Source organism: Cavia porcellus, unplaced genomic scaffold, assembly GCF_034190915.1.
Source record: "Cavia porcellus strain 051 isolate PalLab524CR breed Dunkin Hartley unplaced genomic scaffold, mCavPor4.1 scaffold_8, whole genome shotgun sequence".
Taxonomy (NCBI): Eukaryota; Metazoa; Chordata; class Mammalia; order Rodentia; family Caviidae; genus Cavia; species Cavia porcellus.
In genome coordinates this window covers 32,859,022-32,879,578 of record NW_026947491.1, presented here as the reverse complement: position 1 = coordinate 32,879,578, position 20,557 = coordinate 32,859,022, and the positions used below count along the sequence as shown (strand labels likewise).

The 20,557-nt window shown below is 37.3% G+C and overlaps 1 protein-coding gene across 2 annotated transcripts in view; it reads right to left on the bottom strand.

The window, feature by feature from the left end:
• Positions 1 to 20,557, bottom strand: part of Pdzrn4 (PDZ domain containing ring finger 4) — a 373,075-nt gene that overhangs the window by 120,671 nt on the left and 231,847 nt on the right. Inside the window, exon 1 of one of the 2 annotated variants that reach the window (XM_023567655.2) lies at positions 11,808 to 12,074. The exons of the other annotated variant lie outside the window; for it this stretch is intronic. Within the exon in view, the coding sequence (XP_023423423.1) occupies positions 11,808 to 11,876 (69 nt within the window). The 5' untranslated portion in view covers positions 11,877 to 12,074. Of the gene's footprint in view, positions 1 to 11,807; positions 12,075 to 20,557 lie in introns of those variants that run through there. 2 annotated transcript variants of the gene reach the window in all.

The window sequence follows — 20,557 nt, the reverse complement described above, 5'->3', positions numbered from 1 at the left end:
GATACTGAGTATATAGTTGAGAGATTATTTTTATTTTTTATTATATTTTTCATGGTTCAAACAATATCCTGACTTCTACAGTAATCACTAATAAGTGAAAGAAATATGAATTTGAGTTGCTGTAGAAAATATATTACTAGTATATTATAAATTGGATTAGATTACACATAGAGATTAAAGTTTTAAAGCTAATTTTAATGTTTTTCTTAGGCTACTCTTAGGCTATTCTTTGCTTTATGTTATCTTAATTGGGATATTTGGACTTGGAGAAATTATTCTCATTTAGTTCTAGATAATTATATAACCCAAAGGCATCATCATTAGAGACAATTTGGGAAATTTCCAGTGTATTTTACAATATGCATATTAAATTCTTTTCTTCCAAAAGAGGTGAATATATAAAAGAAATAATTAAGCAATTTAGCCATAGTTTATTCTTTCAACGATGGCTATAAATCATGTAAAATAAGAAGAAATATGAAGTAAGCTATTTTATACCGAGTAGCTTATCCAATTGTACAGGATCAAAAAGTTGCAAAGGAAAAATATTACAATTATTAAATCAACAATTGATTCATTTAAACATACCCAGAGCATGGTTTTGCTTTACTAGAATAATACTTTATTATATATTATTATATAATTACTAATATGTAATAAAATACATTCTAATTTAGATATATTATTTCAATTTTTCCTTTACACTAGAGTAAATAATCATCATGCTGACATCTCAGGGCATTTCACTTCTTTCTTCCTCATAGAACCAGCATTGTACCTTGCATTGTTTACTTCTATTGCTGTAGCCTGACAAACAGGACATACCCAGAGGGCAAGTCCCGGGTTATTCCGCTTTGCTGCGTCTCCACCATACTGTTTTGTAGACAGGACTCATTTTACAGTTAGCCATTCACCCTCTTCTCCAGAAGTCTGTATGGGTATTGGGAAAAGGTTTAAAGATGCAGGGATTCCAGACAGAGCTTTGCCCTTCAGAGTTCAAGAAAACTACTAGCAAACAAAACAAAACAAAACCAACAAAAGGCTGCAAATCTTGAGGTAAACTCCTGATATTCTGGGTGGGAATACACCTGATGACATCCTCATTCTTGGCAGAGGGCAGGGTGGGTTATGCAAGAGAGTTGAAAGTAGGATAAAGAGTGGCTGTTTGTTTTGAGAACAGAAATGACCATTTCGTAGGTCAATTTTAAGTTCTAAATCCTCCACTCCATCCTGCAATATTTTTGTTTCTCATACTGCCATGTAGTTACAATCAATGTGCACATTAAAATATTCAAACTGAAATATGCTAGCCAATCCTGCTCTCCCCCAAAGTGTGCTTACTAGAATGTTGACTTTTACAATTAGGGCATGTCATAAAATAGATAAAAAATTAAATTCATAAAATCAGCAATACAGTTGATTTAAGTATGTTGTTTTCAAACAAAGCCCAGAGGATACTGGGGAAAATAATGAAGTAAGATTTCTTTAGTGAATGCAATCTTCACTGTGTCCCCACTTCTATTCTTTGACTCCATCTGTATTAAATACTTGCTCTCACACATTGTATGAGATGGTAGAACCTCTCAGGTATAGCAGAACTCAACACAAATACAGAGCATCTGAATCAATTTCAAGTTGTGAAGTTTATTCAAAAGCCATATGAGCAAGACTGAATCACTGTGCGGTGGGTTCAGAGAAAACCTACGGAGGCCAAACCTTGAATTGAGTCATCAGGAATTTTCAGATTTTTATGCAAGCAGAGGTGGAAAGATACTATAGGAAAGAGAGATTTTGTATTGAAAGGTAAGAGATGAAAATACTCACATTATTTCCAAGTAGGAAATTATAGTTGAGTTGGCTAAAATTTGGTATCTTAAGTGAGTGTGATAAAAGACAGCAGATTAGGAAGGGTGCTTTATAGCAGGCACAGATTTATGGAAAAGTGTGGGAAAGGCCTAGAAGTCCTCATATAGATGGATTCTATCTATGTGATAATTTGATTTTAGTTTTTAAAATTATAAAGATAGAGATGGTATAGAAGACCTTTTTTTTTGCTTCCTTATGCCCAAAAGAGCACTTTTTTGAAAGCTTTTAAAGGAAAAATTCAAATAGCATCTTTCATCCTTTCCTTCAATTCTTCGTTTCATTTATTTTTTTATCAGACATTGAGTACTTGCTATGTGGCAGGTGTTCAATATTTATGGATCACTTCAATAGATAATACAGAGAGAGAGAGAGAGAGAGAGAGAGAGAGAGAGAGAGAGAGAGAGAGAGAGCTCAAAGGAAACAGGATATAACATGAGCAAAGATTTTAGCATTAGTCATGGTGTGGTTTCAATTCCAGGTGTCCTGCTTGCTGATTACTAATGTGGAACTCAGTTACTTTGTGCCTCGAGTTTTTAATCTGCAGAATGAGGAAAGTGTTACGTGTCTTACAGATACACTGTTAGATTGAAATGAGACCATAACTACAGTAGTTTCTGTACAGGACATACTTATAATGTTATCTCCTTTATACATTTTTTTTCATTTAGTCCTCAACAGAATACTTCCAACAAAAGGTGATACTAATCCATTAAATGAAGATTGGTGAAGTTAAGTAACAAAATCACAATGAGAGAGGAGATCAGTGGTATTATTGCTTGTTTCGAAAAACTCCCCTCTTTCTCCCATGCACAATGCCATTCTTGTGTACTACCTCATGCTTGATGTTTGGCATCACCCCTCTCACTGCAGCGCCTCAATGCCAACTCAGTGTAAGATGTTTCACACGCACATAAGGAAAACCAACTTCATGTGGTCACTGAGGAAATACTGTATACAGCACATTCAAAGAAAAATGACAAATCTGTTGCAGGTCAATTTAGAAAGGGTGTGCTCTTTTTAAATAATGTTCCCAGAAAACAAAGTTTACACTATTTTATGACGGAGGTTGATCCCAGATTCTCTTTGATTGCATCCTTAAGGTATACAGGGACCCACGGAGACAATGGCACTAGTTCCAATCATTTTTGCATGAAGACCAAGACTTTCAACTACCATCCTCATTCTCACATTCTGTTTTGGTCAGGTTGTTCTTCCAATTTCCACAAAATGCTTCCCGTAAATCATCTCTCTATAAACTTGCTTGTGTAAGATATCCGCATAGAAAACGCTTTCAGCTGAATGGGTATACAGTAATTAGGTGGAACTTAAAAATGAACCTTGGCTATTAATCAAGGCTATCACACACAATAATTCCTATTGAGTTGTTCCACAAAGTCTCTTCTACACTTGCCCATGTGAAACTGTCCTTTCTCTATAATATCCACTGTGGTAGCCTTACGTATTTCCAAACTTCCTTTTCAATAGCTTCATGATAACATGTTCCTTAAAGCTTCTTAGTTTATACTTCTATTGTATCTGTTACTAACTACCAAGCACCAAGTAGAAAGCAAACATCCGGTAATTATTTGTGGTTATTCAATGGGAAACCAATATGCTTCCACTAACTTACCTACTTTAAGAAACCAGCATCTGTGTTTTACTATGACTCATTATAGGAAAACATTATCACTGATTACAACAGTAGTCTTCTTCTATGCATTTATTATGTTTTAAAACATAGTAAATGTTACATATTTTTTGTTTACATATCTTGAAGAGTGTTTGTTTTTTATAAACGTACCAAGAAGGAATCTTAACATGCTTGAGAATGAGAGGTTAGTTCAGAACTCTCTCTCCCCACAAAAATCTAATTTTCACTGAGAGAACAAGTTTCCAAATAAATTTCCTACATTTCTATGAAGCTTCATAAAACAGAAGGGATGGTAAAAAACAGAAAGCTTTACAAGGACCCAAACAGCCATAAAGCAAGATTTACTGCTTGTTTTGGAATGGCACAAATTAGCAATTAGATGTCGTATGTTGGAACACGGGAAATATAGGGCTGCTAGCTTTTAAGTTTTTTGTTGACAAAAATAATGAACTCTTCATAAAACTTCTTTTAAAGCTGATATTCCATATTGGGAGAGACAGAATTAAGGAAGAAGAAATGAATACAGCTGGAGAGAGACAAAGATGGGACAGGTTATACTGATAGCTTTGGAAATGTTCCATTTAGATATGAAAAACACAGCTGCACCCAAATCACCTAGAACTGATAGTATGTAGACAAAACTACCACCTAGTGCTACTGAAATCTACAGGAGGCACAAAGAGATGACACTGCTTAAGAATAACGACTCAAATTCTTAAGGTGCACACACACCTAATAATGAATAATGAGAGAAGAATGTTGAGATAAGATTAGATGATTGAGGTAGGCCCTGTTCTGGGTATCCTTCTCACTTTTCCCCCATGAACTATAAATGCTACAATAGCAAAAGTCTGTCATAGATCCACAACCTGGAGCCTCTTGAATGCCTAGTGATTTAATTCTGGTGACTTTCTCAGTCATTTAATAAGATTGATTGAATACCTATTAAATCACTTGTGAAAATTCAATATGTGAAAATTACCTTACAGAAAATGAACCTACTGGACAGTGATTCAGACTGTTGTGGAAGGATTTTTCACTATTAATTTGTCTTCATAGTTCATTACTTAACTTGCAAAGTTAAGAAACTGTTTGCTAAAGACATGTGGTTCACTTGTTTCTAACAATTGAAAATTAATAACAAATGTGCATGTGCTCAATAAGTATGCAAATAAGACCATGCAAGTTAGAAACATTTTCAATAAAAGCTGAAGTTAAGAGCCAGGCATGGTGGCTCATGCCTGTAATCCCAGCACTCGGGAGGCTGAGGCAGGAGGACTGTTGTGAGTTCGAGACCAGCCTTGGCTACAAAGTGAGGTCAAGGCCAGCCTGAACTGCATAGTGAGACCCTGCCTCAAAAAGACAAAAAAAAAAGGAAGTTAAATAATTTTCTAAACAGATTATCCCAATTAACCAACAAATTCAGGTGAGTTGAAGACCCAAGATCTCATCGTACTTATCAGCTAAGTTTTCAACAACATATAGTACTGATGTATAGTATGGAACAGCAAAAAATGTTTTTCTACAATATTTCATCTAAATAGTTATGCAATTAGAGACAGTTAATCTCTTGAGACCAACCAAATAAATGGTAAGAATTTAAGAGGTATATATACATTTTTTTCCACCAGTACTAGGGACTTACCCCAGGGACTGTACATTGCTACTTAGTTATACACTCAGCCCTTTTTAATTCTGTTTGAGACACAGTCTCACTAAGTGCCCTGACTTGCCTCTGCCTCAGCCTCCCAAGTAGTTGGCATCACAGGTTATGTGCCAATACATATTAATGAAATATATGATATTCTCATCTTTCTAGTAGGGAGAGGTACTTACTAAAGTTACCTAAAGTAACTCAAATTATTAAATGTTTTTACAGAAGTCTTTTGCATATTAAAACTCTCTAACACTTAATTTTTTTTAAAAAAATCTTGGATAATGGAGATTCCAGAGAGAGAGACACTATAGTTTTTTTAGTTACCACTATCTGAAGATAATGGCTCAACATAAGAAATTATCTTCCTTTTTAAAAGAAAATTAAAGCAAATTTCAATATAATATTCTCAATTTTAAGTAATTTTACATTCACAGAAGAAAAACTTAAGAAAAGTCATACTTCAGTGTGACTAGCAACTTGATGCAGACAATCATATCTCAACTTCTGGAAGGTACAGTCAACCTTTGCATTGAATTCAGTAAATTCTAGAATATTTTTCCACGTCTCTGCACTGAAATGCTCATGAATAATCATCATGTTGGGTTCCCCAGTAACCAACTCTGAGCTAGGGCATGTGTGAAGCATTCAGTAAGAAGCATTCCTTTTCTAGAAGGCAGAGAAGGAAGTGGAGCTGGGCTAAACTGATGGACACTCAAGGACAGCAAGGGAGAGCTCAATCTCCTGGCACCATTCCAAATGTGTAAATTCAGGCTAATGAATCAGACCTGTCTCCCCCTGCACAGACCCATCACTGATGTGGGTTTCCCAGGAATGGAGAAGGACCCCGGTGAGGGAATCTGGGTGGCTTCGACAGGCAATGGAGGGTAACAGCTCGCATCTTTTGCCCACACACCTCCAGCAACCAGAGCACCAGATCTTTCCTGAAGAGGGATCTAGTAGTCTATCACATATTTCCAAATCTAAAGATCTTGTGGTGATTAACTTATGAATTACTCCATTGCATTTGACCTCATTGGTTAACACCTTTCTAAAACTCTCTCCTCTTGGCTTTTCCCATCACTTTCTGCTCAATCTCCTTCTCACTTTGTAACACATTTTGTTTTTTCTCCTTGTCTGTGTTCATAATCCTTCTCAACTTTTAGATCTTTCTCTTACTTTCAATACTTGCCTAGATGATCTCATCAAACAGATGCACTTGTTTTGCGTGTTCCACTATACTGTTCCTTCTTATCAGAGTCTCTCTTTCTAGCTGGCCGCCCAAATAGCAACAAAAGCAAAGAACAAGCAAAAGTATCAACATGAGAGACTCTAAGGTTCTTGCTAATTTTTTAGAGCAAGTCTGGGGAACTTGCCTTCCATTTCAAATTTTAGTGATACTTACCGCCTATAGTCCACCTATGCTCAATCCATTCCCACCTATTTCTTCCCATCTATTTGCCATCGGCATGGACTTTTTTTTTTTTTAACCCTTCTATGTGTGAAAATTCTCTGGGTGCATTTGTCTCCACTGCCAGACTTTTTGTTTCTCCAAAAGCAAGGACTATGCCATTTGTCTTTGTGCTGATCACGGTGAAGTTCAGGACTTGACACCCATTGAGAAGTCACAGTTTACAGAAAGTTTATTGAATCACAGTATAGAGCCCAGGGTGTCTGCTGAGAGGTTGACACATATGAGGAATTATGGTGTATCTGTATCCTTCTTCTGATTATAAGGAATAGACTTCCTACAAGCAAGTAAAATGGGGGTTTATTCCTGGCACTGGCGAAGTGAAGTCACTCTGAAGACCTGCCATTTATATTTTAGACATATCTTTCTCATGATCTGTCTTCTTTATTTCTCAGATGCCTCTGACACTTTAGGTAAGTCTGATTCTCACATATTTTATGGGCCACAAATCTCAGCTTTCCCAACTCCACTTAAATCGTTTCCTCTCCAAACCTACACTTTTCTCCCCCTCTCTGCATTTCTTTGTGTCCTAATCCCATTGCCAATGGCCAGTCTTCCCATATAAAATTCTGAGACTAGAAAACATCTAATCAAACCCCCGTTTACCGAGTGTTAGGTTTGCTGTAGGGAGAAAAGTAGAGTGATGATATCTTTTGGCAGAAGTTAGAACGGTTAGTTCAATTCTGAAGAGGCGATGGATGAGTAAGGCATCACATTGGTTCTTGCTGAGGGTCTTCAAGCAGACAGGGGTTAGGAGAGAAACAAGAACCTGACCTGCCCTCCAGGCACTGGCAATTCAGCCCTTCACAAGAAACCACAATACAAGACAGACAGACAGGAAAAAGGAGATTGAGAAGTACAGGAAAGTCCCTAGGTGGGAAAGGCTAATTTATTTTTACCAGGATTTGCCAAAATTTCTCTGCCCAACATGATGTTTGAAGAACTAGTGCTGGAAACAAAACATGGTGGAGCTGGATATAGAGGGCACTGCACAGAAGGTGAGGGAAAGGAGCTCAGTTACAAGGGTATCAAGTGGGAGGTTGACATAAATGTGGAGCAAAGGTCTGGAAAGTTCTGGAGCTCTAACAAATTGCATTAAAGGAAGAGCATGGATAGAAAATCATAAGGGACCCTGGCATTAGCTGAAGAGGGCTTCACATACTAGAATAAGAAATTTTGACTTTATTTCATAGTAGGTAGGACCCATTCAGAAGTTTCTAGAAAATCATTACACTAGCAACAATCAGGGTGGATCAGACTCCTGACTGATTTAAAAGGGAAAATTTCTTAGCACCATATCAGAGAGAGCTAATGTTGAACCCCTAATTGTGGGAAGGCAGAAATCGAAGTTTAGGAATGTGTAGAAGTAAAATAACCAACAAGGCCACTATATGAATGGGGAAGACAGAAGGGGCCCTTTCCCATGCAGTGTTTCTGAGTTTGGCTGAAAGTCAGCAGGGTGAGACCTTCCCCAGTGCTAAGGCATGTGGGCAAAGGGTGGTGTCTGGAGGAAGAGATGAAGAGTTTATGAGTTGAGCTTCTACAGGGTGACATAAAATAAATTTCTGAAGAATCTGGGATAATATCTAGACAGGAAATTACATGGGATTCCGGATATTGCTGAATAGAGGAGATCTATTTAAAAATTATGACGCAATTATTTAGTGCCTCACTGGTTTTGTGAGCATTGAACAAGATGATGTTTTGGGACAAAGTGCCCAGGGTAGTTCCTGGAATATAGTCACTGCTCAATAGTAAGTGTGGCCAATGTTTTTGTTGTTCTTGTTACTTTGTATACAGGTTCTGTTCACTTCATGTTATTGACACAAGGATGCAGGTGGTGGGGAGGTCCTAGAGCCTCAATGAACCATTCAGATTAACAATTCAACTTTGTCTTGGGCAACAGCATCAATGTACAAGAGGAGAGAGTTACTGCAGGGGCACTGCTCAGAGAACCTGCATTTCCAGCTCAACTCAGATACTGGGAAAGTGGATTTATTTTTTTCTAATTTAGCAAGTTAAGAACAGAATTTTGCATGATTATAAGATTTAAATTTAATCCCCAAATACTTTTCTGATAAGAGTCTGAACTTTTCAATATTTGTCCCTGATTTTAACACATTATTGCATGCCAAAGAATGTCCCATTGATAACTTTTACTATTTAGTCAATAAGAGTTTCAAATTACATGAAAAATCAGATTAAGAAGTCATTAGATTTAAGCAGTACTATATCATCTGATTCTAAAATAAATATCTTGATGGGTCAAAAATGCCTCTCAAGGTATTGTAGCTCTCATGGTTCAGGGGCTATTCAATCAGATTAAAATGAAACAAGTAATTTGGTTCATGTCCACAGAAAGATATTATTCCAATTATTCACTTATTAATTCTTAAGAAGTTAATAAATAACCTACTTTGAATAAAACAAATGACTGCAGAAAACAGTTGTGTTCTGGCACATTTCAAAGTTGAGAGATACATAGAGATATATGGAAATGGCTTGGCAAGAGGGTTCCTGGACTACCTGAACCTAGACGTTTGTGTTTGTGTTCACACTAGACCCAGAGTAGCTCAACTCCAGTGGAAATTAATTTTCCTGGGCTGACTTTCCATCTCTTTTGCAAACTAAAATGTCTCAGTTCTCCGATAGGAGAAAAAAATATAAACTTGACCTCATTTCACACCTAAGCACACAATTCTGCTTATTTTACTAGATTCCTTGGTGAGCATATTTGCCTTTGTTCACTGCTGGTATAAACCTGAAACTGTGTTGCACTTGGCCTGTATTATCAGGTCACTCTAGAGAGAAAGACAATGTGCAAAAGTTCAGGCTCCTAATGACCATATTATAAAGAAACACACATTTTGCTGTTGTGTATGCATTTACTATTTACTGCTAATTTTCCATTATCACATCCCTAGGTATATTTTAATTTGCCTTTTCCCTTAAAGAAACAACAACCAAGGAAACAAAAAAGAAGGTGATTGGAGAATTACAAGTTAACAAATAAACACTAAATAAATAGGATTTGGGCAATCAAGTGTTACTCTAAACCCTCAGCCTTCTGATTTTAAGCCCCTTTGTAAACAGAATCTTCTCTTCTGGGCAGCTGAGGGCCCTCCCGAACACCTGGTTAAGAGCATGCTTACTTTCATGTGTGCTCGGAGCCGCCTTTCCTCCAAATAAAAATAGAAACTAGTTGGCAGCACCACAGTGGGCAGGCAGCAGTGTATTATATGAGCCTATCACTGGTTTCCTTTGATATCTTATCTATTCCATTAACTCAATAAAATAGAAAGCAAAGCCGGGGACAAACTGTAGGAGGGCTCCTCTTGGAAAACACACAAGAGACCTTTAAGCTGCGCTTTTAACTTATCTATTAAAAGCCAGTTAAATGGAAGCTTCTGGCCCCCTTTCATAAAGATCATAAGTACTGCAACTCAGAAGTAGAGAAATATATGGAGAAGTATAGGTGGAGGCAATAAAGAGCATATGGCTTATCTATTTTCTCAAGATTTAGGAAGAACTTGAAGGCAAAACTCACAGACTAGCATTTTAAAAATTCATAACAAAGGCTCTTGGTCCTTAGCAATTTGGGAGGTTTTTTTGAGTGCAGTAATTCTGCTGGATTTCTTAGTAGAATATAAACAGTTTAAACTAGGCATAATCAGGGGGATGCCAGCTACCACTTCTGCCATATTATACTTTTATATCATTTAGTAATTCAAAGAAAAAATAGATTGCTGAATGTACTCTGCTGCACCTTGACTATCCAAAGAAAAATAATGCTAGAACTCCAACTCTGACAAGCAAACTAAAGGAAAGTGTTCCACCTAGAGACTGTTTCCGTGAATCAAAAAGATGAGTGCTTATCTAGGAAATGAATATTATTTTAGTCCATCCTTGCAAGTTGGTAGTTAAAAAAATAAAAAGAATGAGGCAAAAGGCACTGCCCCTGGTGTAATTAACAATGTTAATCTTCTTTTTCCTCTCTATGGTGAAAAAGGAGTCATTTTTATATTTAATTAATGCAGAGGATCATTTTGGAAACTGGCTAATGAGCCTCTGATCACATTACCATGAAAATGTGCAGTAACATTGCAACTGAGGAGGCTGTTTCATGTGTAGCAAATCCACTTTGTAATTAGCCCACTGTGAAATGAGTCACATTGGGGGAAGCAGAGGGAACCAGTGGGCAGTGGGCACTTGGCTACTGCCGGGCCACCGACCACCAACATGCCAAACACCTTTTCTCATCGGCAATGCTGTCTACAAACAAGAGGAGTCATGTGTCATATCTGGGACACACTGGAAGAAGGAAGAAATAAACTTTATTTTGCCAGATAAAACATTTACATTTGAGCATTCACCCACAGTAAACCTGCTCACGTAAAACAGGAAATTAGCAGAATTCTACTGAAACTATGAAAGCTGATTATATAGTTTTCTTATTTTTATTCCAAGAGCCCTAAGATACCCAGTAAACAAGTGAATCTACTTTTTCCTAGATCATAGTATAAATATTTTAATAAGCTCTCGAAATTAATTTTTAGAGATAAGGATAATAAAATTTTATAAAGGACCTGAAAACATGTGGTATGAAATTCCTTTATCTCTTTTTTTAAGCCAAGACATATCATATATTTTTCCTTATATAATACATAAATACTAGATCTTCCTTTTAAACTAAAGCAAAAATTCCTAATTAATCAAATAATTTCCTCTTGCTAACAAGATTTGGCAAGAAACTTTTCCTGTCTATTCAAAATAACTGAGTTCACAGACCTATTAAATCCCAGCATTTATGCAGACAATGATACAATTGGTTTTCAAATGTCAGCATTATTTCAAAATGTCCCTTAAAGGTATCTCAAAATATTACAGACACAGATCTCTGCACTACTCCTCTTACTTGACTGACATCTTGGCAGCAGATACACAAAATGTTAAAAAGAATCCCACAGGAAGTCATCTGAAGGGGGTGTGGCAAAGAAACTGAAAACTGCCACCCAAACCCAAAATAAAAAGCCCCAAATCAGCAAGTCTGCCCTCAGTTCTGAAATGTACTGAAAGAAAAAACCATAAAGCTAGCTAGAATTCATCTCCCATCTCTCAAACACAAAGCCTGGCTGTTTAGTTGCTGGTATTAGACCTGCACTCACCTGGGAAACTTCATATAGCAGTTTGTAGTGTTCCTCTCTTTTCTGAAAAGTGCACAAATTGCAGCCCATTCTAAGAAGCAGAGAGAGAGAGCAAATCTTCTAATTTTCCCAGAACTGAAAGGCAAGTGAACTGAAAGGGAATCACCCTCCAGACTTGACTACTGTTTTTCATCAGTCACTTCAGTGCAGAAACACAGACAAACCGCTGCTAGCTGGAAGCATGAGCCAGGGCTCTGTGTAGCAGCATGCTCTTCTTCGCTTTCCCTAAGTATCTTGCACTCTCGGATACACACAGAGTTTCCAGTCAGTTCATGGCAACACTACCCCTGTCTCTGCATCAGTGCACATGACTACACATATTCCAGCTCATGAATATTAATAGTGCCTCATTGATTATTTATGACAGAACATGTTAGCAAGGAGGGGTGTCATAGCTGCTGTTGATGACAGATGAATATTCACTAATTAAGAAGCAAATGTAGTGTGGTTAAACAAAATTCACTTGTGTCAATACCGTCTCTGTTTATTAAGGATAGAGGGGTTGGGCACAGGGCTTTTCAAAAAAAAGTACACACTTAATTTCTCCATGGATAAAGGTTTTAATATGGGGGATAAGAAATCCTGAAACAGAAATGTTTTTGCAACAGTGAGAATATTTTCAGCCTTTTTAAGTGTAGGGGAAAAATGAATAGGAAAAATTACTTATATATCTAAAAAAATAAACCCAGAACCAGAGGAAAATTTGGGGAGGGGGTAACATAAGAAAGGAACATGGTGGGGAGATTATTCCATTCCAATTCTGATCCTGAAACAATAACTGAATAGTTCATATGTAGTCTGTTACTCACTAAAGAGGAAATAAAGGATGCTTTCTTAGTCTAAATGAACACTCAATTTAAGTAGACAATACTTCTGCAGATAGTAAATATATTAGTTAGATAATAACAGCGTATCTATTGGATATAAATTTGCAACACTGTAATGCATGTAGATCTATATTTAAAAATTAGATAAATATGCTGCCTTTTCTCAGAAAATTTCAATTGCATATAGCATTTATGCTAATTTTATTAAAGTCATATATAATATTTCAGAAAGCTGACATGGGCACTATTTAAATTCTAATGTAATGCACAATGGCTCCATTTGTGATTCTATATTTAGTGTTCACAATGTGTAAAGATGAATACAGACTTAGGTATTTAGGTAATAGAAGTAATGCATTTAATCCCACACCTTAACAAATACTTAACTGTGTTGCAAGCTGGCAGTTTTTGTTCCCTAAAGATATACTACAAACAGTCAAAGCAGTTAATAAAAAGAAAATTCCTTTTGTTCTCATACTGACTTGCCCACAACCTTTACTAATTAAGAAGTATGTCCTTGTTCCAGCACATCTTTAAACTGGACAGGACAGCAGGTTGGTTTGAAAGCAAAAATAATTACTTGGAAACTGATGACTTCGATTAGGAATTACATTGACTTGTGAAGATTTTTAATTGCCCCACATAGTTACATATGGCTACTTTTGGGGGTCCAATTTCCTAAAAGTGCTTTGTCAAATGTTTAGAATCAATAACAGGAAATGATTCTAATGAGTACTAATTGTTAACAAATTGGCTTTGCAACTAGCAACACCTCAACACCAGCAAGTAGCAAGGAGATGAGCAATCATCTGCTGCTTATCAGTTGTTTCCCTGGGGATGCAATAATCCGATTTTCTGGGCCTAATTTCACCTAACAGCCTGGATGAAAGCCAAGCTGAGGGACCTACATGAAAGTGCCATGATAATTTGGAACACTGTGTGTGAACAAAGTTCACCAGGACTTCTTGCAAATTAGAAAACACTTGTGGGAGATATTAATTAAGACTTGAATCCCTAATGGAAACAATGTATTCAAGGAAGTATTTGAAGTGACCTTTGTGAAAATCAGAACCCACCTCCTTGGGTGGAGCTGTTGATGAATTTCTGATGCTTGTAGAAGTTGTAATCCCCTCTCCCCCAATCCCTGTACCACTTCCCAGGAAGTTTTATCATGGTTGAGTTCACACTCAAGCAATTGCTAATTGTTTCTTTGAAGGGTTTTCTATTGCTGAACTGTGAACAAATGATTGATTTTCAGATGTCCAGTCTCTGCTCTTTAAAAGTTATATTGATGAATTAGAGCACAAGTAAGGCAAGGATGGCTCACTCATCTACTGAGGAAAGGGTTTCCCTCTTCTACTGATGAAACTTATTCATGTGATAGGTTTTGAAAGTTAAATAGGAAACAAAAATTTGAGCTTTCACTTATTGGAGTTTTTTATCATAATGTTTTAAAGTTGGCTTGGCAGGTGAATTAAGCTTTCAGTTTCAAAAATATTAGTCATTAAAATGTAAAGGATGGACATTCCAGTAAACTAATCAACTTCAAACTCAGGTTGTTTGTTAAGTGATTTCTCTTAGCTGCTCTCTTATTTACAATTAGTCTGTTTCCTTGCTTTTATCTAAGAAACCATAAGTGACTTCTCCAATGTTGTATCAAATGCTACCCTTGGCCCACATACCCGGGAAGCATTGCATTTTCTAGGTGTCTTTAGTAGCACTGTGGTTGTCTCTATTCTGTGAATTGACTCAAAATGGCAGAATGGTTTTCGTGGTCGTTTTGACTTTGGAGGAGTCAGAAGTTCTTGGTGGCAAATCTGGTGAACACAGTGGATCAGGACAAACCGTAATGTGTTTAGAAGGCTGATTTTCCACAAATGGCACATAGCATTCAATGTTTTTGATGATACTAAAGACACAATACTCATGAAAACAGACTTCAGTAAGTGGAAATAATTACAGTATACATGCATGTGTTCAAAGTGAAGGGAATATTTTGAGAAGGATTAATGGCAATGCATCATTTACTTTAAAAACATTGTTAAAAATGTAAATATTTACTGTGTATTTTGATCACACCACACAGATACATGAGGGGGAAATGGGGAAAAGAGAGAGAGGGGGAGGGAAAAAAGAGAAAGGAAAAAAGAAAGCTTGAGAGTACAGAGAGGGGGAGTCCATGGAATAAAAGAGACTCTGCTTTTAGAAAAGTCCACCATTTGGCTGATCAAATTATAAATAAAATGACTGCCAAAAAAGGTCAAGTAATTATATTTTACTCTTTAACGGAGAAGAGAGAACTGTGATTAGGAAGAGACATCAAAAAATTTTAGTGCAGCTAATAAAGTTCTAACTTTTGAACAGGGTCACCATTATCAGACAGTCACATAATTCATTATACTGACCTTCTGTTTAGGTATTTCTTACCTTTTTGCTATACTTACCAGTAAGAATGATTAAAACTGAATCACAGAAGAAGTCAAGCCTATGTCTCACCCTCGGAGGTCAATGCAGTACGATAGGCCCTATATCCAGTCTTGTTTTCTGTCCTTTGTTTACTTTCGGTTTCAGTGACTGCTATGGCTGTGTCTAGGTGTCTCCTCAAAGCCTCATGTGGACAGAGGTGGGGCTTTTCAGAGGTGGCTGGATCTAGAATGTGTGATGCTGGGATCAAGGGTGTGTGACTCGAAATTAGTCCACTAATTAGTTTGGCAGAGTGCTGGGTAGGATCCAGGGTGTCCCACCTTGGGTGTAAGCACTACCTACTCTAAGAGCTATAGTCTGGATAAATATGAGTGACAAAGAGAAGGTCCCTGCATGTTTTGTTGCTTGTTGGTTGCTACTTGCTGCCGTCTGCCTGTGATGAACTGCTTCTCCGTAAGGCCCCCTGCCATGCCATTCTGCCTTGGAACCAACCAACTATAGGACTGAAACCTCCACAAACTATGGACCAAAATAACCTCTCATGCTTTCACTTTGGATGGTGGGTATTTTGTCTCAGCAATGAGAGAAAAGTAACTAAGATAGTGACCTCCGTTCAAATGTAGCCTAAAAATATTATGTGCAAAATTACAGAAATAAATAATTTACAAGTTTTAAACTTGACACCCTTCTGAATTGAGTGATGAAATCTCAGCTTGCCCTGCTCATCCCACTGGGAAGTGAATCATCATCATCTTTTCCTGGGTAGCCACATGACCCTTAGTCATGTAGTAGCTGTTTTATTATTAGAACAAGTAATGTGGTATAGCCAGGCTTGTGTTCAAGAAGTCATTATTTTACTTAATAGTGATTCCAAAGCACAGGATTAGTGATATCAGATATTGGCATAGACTAAAGAGTTGCCACAAAGTACTTTAAGAGGATGAGCTAGGCCAGGCATGGTGGCACATGCCTGTAATCCGAGCACTCAGGAGGCTGAGGAAGGAGGATCGTTGCGAGTTCAAGACCAGCCTGGGCTACAAAGTGAGTTTAAGGTCAGCCTGAACTGCATAGTGAGACTGTCTCAAAAAAAAAAAAAAAAAAAGAGCTAGAAGTTCAAGACAGAGACAGAGACGGCAGAGACTTCATTCATATGACTTATAGTGATGTAAATTGTTATACGTTTTCTACATTCATTAATTTTCATTGTTAATCTCACATTGTGTTAATTCATAAGCTTTATTATGAGTACGTGTACAGAGGAGAAACCATAGTGGTATGTGTGTATGTGCACTAACCTACAGTCTTAGGCATCCACTAGGGGTCCTGGGCCATATCTTCTGCAGATGAGGTAGGACTGCTGAACATATTTGCAGTTTCTGCTTAGAGAAATCCGAATTGGACAGTGCTGAGTCTCCAGTCCCCTTGAGTGTTGACAGCTACTGTAGATTGTAGATGATCACTTTCTTTTTGCAGTAACCCTGATGTTCTTTTTCCTGTGCAGCCTTGGAAGTTCAGGAGGTAATTCTATTCTATTACCTTGTCTATCTTTGCTACTGTCACATGGTAACAATACTAACATGTGGCTACCAAAATTCCATGCCAGTTCTAAACCTGCATTCATCTTGGGGGACACAGGCACACAGCAGCGTAACATGTCTTAAGTTTATAATCTTATATCCAGAGACAAATAGGCTCAGAGAGACAGTGACTGGGTCAAGGTCAACCTGACTAAAGGGATTAGAACTCAGTTTTCCAGTTATAAATTGTTTGACTCAATTTAGCAGCTAATTGCTGAGCCTTTTCTCTTGCAGATGAAATAAAGCTCCACTGATATCTTTTCTTCATAACTGAAAAGTGCAAGAGAGTACTTAAAAGTGAATAAATTAAAAACAGAGAACAAATGATTTACAAAAGATCTCATCTAAAATAGGGCAAGTGGTTTGTAGTTAAAAGAATGTGAATTTCATCAAACCAGGAGTATCCAGCCCCCAGGCCTATTAGAAACCAGGCTTCCCAGCAGGAGGTGAGTGGCTGGCACATGAGGAAAGCTTCCTCTCCATTTACACTCATGCCCACTGCTTACATTAACGCTTTAGCACCACCTGCTATCAGACTAGCAATGGCATTACATTTGCAGAGGACTGGAGCCTATTGCACACACAAGTGATCCAGGCTGGGCACTTTTTATGAGACTCAGAGATGAAGCTGAGGTGGTGATGCTGGCACTGGGGAACGTTAGTTGTCAAGTATTCCAACATACACTATCAAATAAAAGAAACTCACCCTTCATGGGTAAGCTATCTTCCACCTAGTCCCTGGTGCCAAAAAAAAAAAAAAAAAAAAAAAAAAAAGGCAAGCAAAGGTTGGTGATTGCTATACTAAAGTACTGAAATGTTTTTGTGTATCCAGTCCAACACTGAGAATTAGCTAAAAACCTCAAAATAATCAGGGATTAAGAATAATACAGGGTTGAGGATATACTTCAGTGACACAGTACCTGCCTGGCAAACTCATAAGGTCATGAGTTTGATTCCCAGTATCAAAAAAATATTAATGCATGTCTGAGTGCATAGGAGGATGAACAATTCACTCTATTAAGCCCAAAATGCTGCTGGCTTCAGTACTTGAGGTTTCAGATTCCGGAAATCCTCAGTGCTTGGCAAACTGGGTCCTGGGACATCCAGTTCTATATTCAGGTTCCTGCAAAGTAAACTGTCATGCACAGGTACCCATCATCCTATCTTTGTGCCAGATGTTATCCTGGTCTGCTTAATCTGTGAAAACCCCATAAATCAATCTATGGGCACTCTTGGGTCCAGTTTGAAAGCTCTCTCTTCCATCATCTCATCAGCTGGTAGCAATCTCTTCAAATTCTGAGTTTTCACTGCACTTTACTACCAAGCACCTCAAAACAGACACACCACTTCATTGGAAGTTATGCTTTACTCCTTTTCTTGTATGATACGTGAGGGCAGAGGCACATATAATTGATCTTTGAGCTTCTATAATTCCTGGCATTGTAACCGTCACATTTTAGCCCTTCAATTAATGCACACTTAATAAATGATTATGACTGGAGATGAGACCGTACATGAGTCTGATAAAATGACAAATGTGTGCTTATATTTCTACGCTTAATTGTTGGGAAGCACTTTTCTCCATTAGGACTACTTCAATGTTACATAAAAGGACTGAAAGATGATAAGATATGATGAATTTGGGTCAACAAATATGCATTTTAGAGGCTGCAAAATATGTTTGTGACACACATAAATGAATGAAGTTATCAGTTACTTGTGCATTTATTTGTCAGTCACTTGTTTACTTATTATGTAAGCATTTCCCAAGTATTTGTCATATGTCTGATAATATATGAATGCTAAATTTTTGGAATTACATGCCATCTCATTTCATGTTCACCACACCGCTGAGGTGAACATGCCCGGTATTATCCCTTACTAATGAAGGAACTGTTACATGTTGAAATTCTCAACTCCAGGAGCCCCTCAAGCCCATTCCATCGGACTCTACTGCAGTACTTTTCACAGGTACTGTGGGATATCAACTAATATCATGAATTTGCAAAGATGTTCTTCTGGAAGTTCCATATATCACTTGTTGGCTGGCTTATGCTCCATGGATCAATGTGTAGAAACTTTCTACATGGTGCTTGCCAGGGGCAGAGCTTTAGTTTGTAACTTACTGAACTGTGAGCACTCTACAAACTTCAGATTCGTGAGAGTTGGTGCATTACAGGACTAGACTGCGAAGGAGAGAAAGGTCAGGGATGTCAAAGAATAAGACTAGCGTGCTCTCTGTGCCTTGTCACTATTGGCTATGTGGCTTTGTGTCACACAGTGGGTGATAATGTGAACTTTGCTGGCTGATTGAAGACAGAATAAAGGGACAGGCATGAAAAGAGAATTATGAATGGTGAAGTATTTTTTCCCCTAGTGGCATCCTGTTTAAGTTTGAGTTCTGGAATCAATGCAACACAGGTGAGTCTGTTTCCTCAGTTTCTGTCTATGTGGTGTGAGACTACTACAGTTATACCTTGTCACCCTGCTTCTTGTTTTTTCATCTGTAAAGCAGGGACAATAGCAGTGTCTACCACACAGTTACCGCAAGAGATAAAGTCATTATAATATGTTTGAAGTATACGTGGCACGTCATAGGTGTCTAATACCGATTGCCCAGAGTAATCATAGGAATAGGTAGAATAGTTTTAAAAATCATCATTTTAGATTTTCAAAATCTCTAACTTTTGTGTCATAATACATCTCTATTATACTATTTTAAATTTAATTCACTAAATTACAGTATTTTTGCCCATGTTGTTTGCTATTGTGTGCTTATACTTGCTATTGCATAACTTCCAAAGGCTAGTACTTCTTTTTATAACAGAAGTAATGACACAGGAAGTACTGAATCATACCCATGCATGCAAAGATATTTCTTTTCTATGTAAATAATGTAATGGTATACCCTCACTGCAATAGTTCTGGTGCTCTATTTATTTCATTTAGCACATAATATGTACATAATGTGGACATAAGCATGCTAGAAACCAATGAGAACATCATTCAATTATGAAATAACCCAATGATGTTTCCTTAATGAATGTTAACAACTACTAATATAGCCAAGTATAATCTTTGCTTTCTTGATTTGATCATCTAGAGACCAAAGTATTATCATTTGATGATGTCACACTGTTCAGCAATATCCCAGGAAACCAGAATAGTGTAACCATAAGTTATAATTCTGCAAAAAAGCTCGAATACATGCTCAACAAATGCTGGCATTCTACTGGTGCTTATTGAATAGTACTTTGAGTTAATCATGGTGATAATTCCTGAGCTTTTTCTTAAAAATAAAAGGTAACATTTATTTGTACATTTTGTATACTACTGCTCTAACATTATAAGTTTCTAGTTTCACTAAACTCTCATAATAACTCTCTGAGATATGCACTAATAAGATCTCTTCTTGACTCTGGCAATGAATTGGTCACATATGCAGTGAATGGGAAAACCTGATCACGTGTTTTTCCCAAACACAAGCAATCCGGATCCCAGTGCAAAGCCAGCACCTTACACTGTTTCTCAGACAGTTATCATTATAACACATTCCTAAGAAAAAAATCTGGGGATGCATACTGCACTGTGAGATGTAAGAATTTCCCCAAGGACTAAAATATAGTCTAAAATTAACTTCCAGGTTCCATGTTGCATCCTCAAGCATGACTGCATAAACCAGATTGAATAAAACCCAATCCATTTCATAATATTACTCCATTCGGCTGGTGATGGGCCATTCTGTGCTTGATGCGTATCACAGACCTGTAGAATATTTTTCCTTTTCAGTAATTTTTCTGTTAAACAATGTCTTAGTTGCTGTCTCATTGCTGCACACAATACCCAGCATCCACAACTTCATGCAGGAAAGATTCATTTTGGT